Raw genomic sequence first — 2,175 nt, 5'->3', positions numbered from 1 at the left:
TATTAGTCATTGACGACAATTGGCTAGATCTATTATTTCAAGAGTTGCAAAATGGCGATTTTATAATTCTGTCATTCTTTCTGTCTTTATTAGCTGTCATTCTATAAAGAAGAAATTTCTTTCATTGACTATGTGGATACCCGGAAATACAATTCATACCGAAAAGGCAGGATAAATGCTTGTTTCTTTTACTGAATGTAATCTACTTTCAGCATGGAGTCCTATTAACTTCCAATAGTGAGCAATGAGTTTCCCCCAACCCACTCTACACTCCTCCCCAAGGTCAACATGTGGTTTTCACAGTGAAACCCATCAGGGCTAGAATGGGATGGGACTGGGCTGACCCAGGTATGGTGCAGGAATTTAGGGGAGATAGGGACTGGGTCAGGGAAGAGAGAATACGTACCTTAAGCAGGCTCTAGGAGGTGGAGTCTGAGTCTTCTGAGCTGTCCTGGGCACGGGGGCTTTCCGTGGACTCGCTGGGTTCCTTGCTGTCACTGTCACTATCATCAGTGGCCAGGTTCTTCTCTTGACAGGCCTCTTCGGAACCAGGAAATGTGCTGCTCTGGACCTCCTGGTTCTCCCTGGAGCCCAGCACAACATAACCTGCCCTTCTCCTTCAGCTCCAGCTGCCTCGTCAGCTAATCTGCCATCTGCGACAGACCCGGCTTCATAGCATAAGCATCTTCTCCATCTGCATAGTATTTGGGTTCCACCTCACTAACCTGAAAGTTGAGAGCGTTAGAATAGAGGTGCAAGGCTGCCCAGTTACTCTTCCTGACATGCAGGGACACGTACTTGGCATTAAAGTTCTCTATCATGACCCTGGAGGCCTGGCCCATCAGCTTCTGGGCCAGGCCGAGGCGCTGGTGTGAACGCTTCACAGCCAGGGAGCCGTGGGGGCCATCATCTGGGTCCTCCTCCGTTTTGGCCAGGACGTAGCCCACAGTCTTCCCGTCCTCATCCTCAGCGATGTAAGAGAGCTGGGGCCAGGAAAGGCCATGGTAGAAATAGTATTTCATCTGGTAGTTCTCTGGAAGGCAAAGGAGGTTGCAGGGTTGCAGGTTCATCAGGTCGTCTGGCCGAGCACTGCGGATGTTCATAACGGCGGCGGGTAGCGAGCCGGCTCTGACGGCGGAGACTGGGAGAGAGGGTACCGCCAAGCACAAGGGACACTGTTTGCCTCGGGGGCTTGAGTCCAGGGGGGCCGAAGCTGCGAGGCCGGATGGCGTGGAGGCTGGATGGCATGGAGGCTGGATGGCGTGGAGGCTGGATGGCGTGAAGGCAGGATAACCAGCAGACGGAAGGGGCGGTGCTAAGATACTGCTTCCAGAAGTGTCCCCCTAGTCCCAGCCAATGAGGTTTTCACTTCATTGTGCGTGTGTGCATGCATGGCTGAGGGGGTGGGGCAGTGGAGTTCATTATGCTTTCAATGGTTTTAATACAATGTTTGATCCATTGTCGTCATTATTCTTTTGTTTCAATTGTAACTTTTTAATTTGGATACATCTGTGTACATGTTCACGAACTGTATAAACCCATGTAACCGGAGTTTAGAGCAAGAACTAGAACACTGCGAGGACCCCAGAAGCCCCCCCTTGATGCCCCCTTCCAGTCCTCCTTGCCTCATGTCCCAAGAGTAACTGTGACCTAGATTTCTAACAGCCTTTATATACATGGAATCATAATGCATACACTGTTTTTGTGTCTTTTTTTTTTTTTCCCACTCCATACTTGTTTCAGCTACCTTGTTGTGTGTAGTTGGGAATTCTTTATACTCTTTCCTGTTTGATATTCCATTGCCTAAACATATCACAACTTATTCACCCATTCAACTGTTGTTGGCCATTTGTATTATTTTTAATTTAGGAATAGTAGGAATAGTGTAGCGAAACGTTCTGGAGCATGTTTTTGTTGACCCATGCATATTTATCTAGGATTAGAATTACTGGGTCAAAACATAACGTAATATTCAACTTTTACGTAAATACTGTCAAGCTATTTTCCAAAATGGTTGCTGCACATTTTCATCAACATTTGGTATTTCTCATCTTTTTCATTTTAGCCAAGGTGGAGGAGAATGGTAGTATTATATTGTGGTTTTATTTTGCATGTCTCTAAAGAAGTTGAGCACCTTTTTTACATGCTTATTAGCCATTCTAAATTCTTTTTTTA

At 46.7% G+C, this 2,175-nt stretch overlaps 1 protein-coding gene across 1 annotated transcript; it reads right to left on the bottom strand.

Annotated features, from left to right (window-relative positions):
* Window positions 1-418: 418 nt before the first annotated feature.
* Window positions 419-1,118, bottom strand: NAA11 (N-alpha-acetyltransferase 11, NatA catalytic subunit). The gene is given in 2 exon segments (XM_007198616.2): window positions 419-616; window positions 618-1,118. Coding segments are annotated over 2 exon segments (684 nt in total). The 5' UTR covers window positions 1,104-1,118.
* Between the last annotated feature and the right edge of the window lie 1,057 nt (window positions 1,119-2,175).

The sequence above is a fragment of the Balaenoptera acutorostrata genome, chromosome 5, assembly GCF_949987535.1.
Source record: "Balaenoptera acutorostrata chromosome 5, mBalAcu1.1, whole genome shotgun sequence".
In the NCBI taxonomy this organism is placed as follows: Eukaryota; Metazoa; Chordata; class Mammalia; order Artiodactyla; family Balaenopteridae; genus Balaenoptera; species Balaenoptera acutorostrata.
The sequence above is the reverse complement of the archived record's forward strand: the minus strand, read 5'-3'. Positions and strand labels throughout refer to the sequence as shown.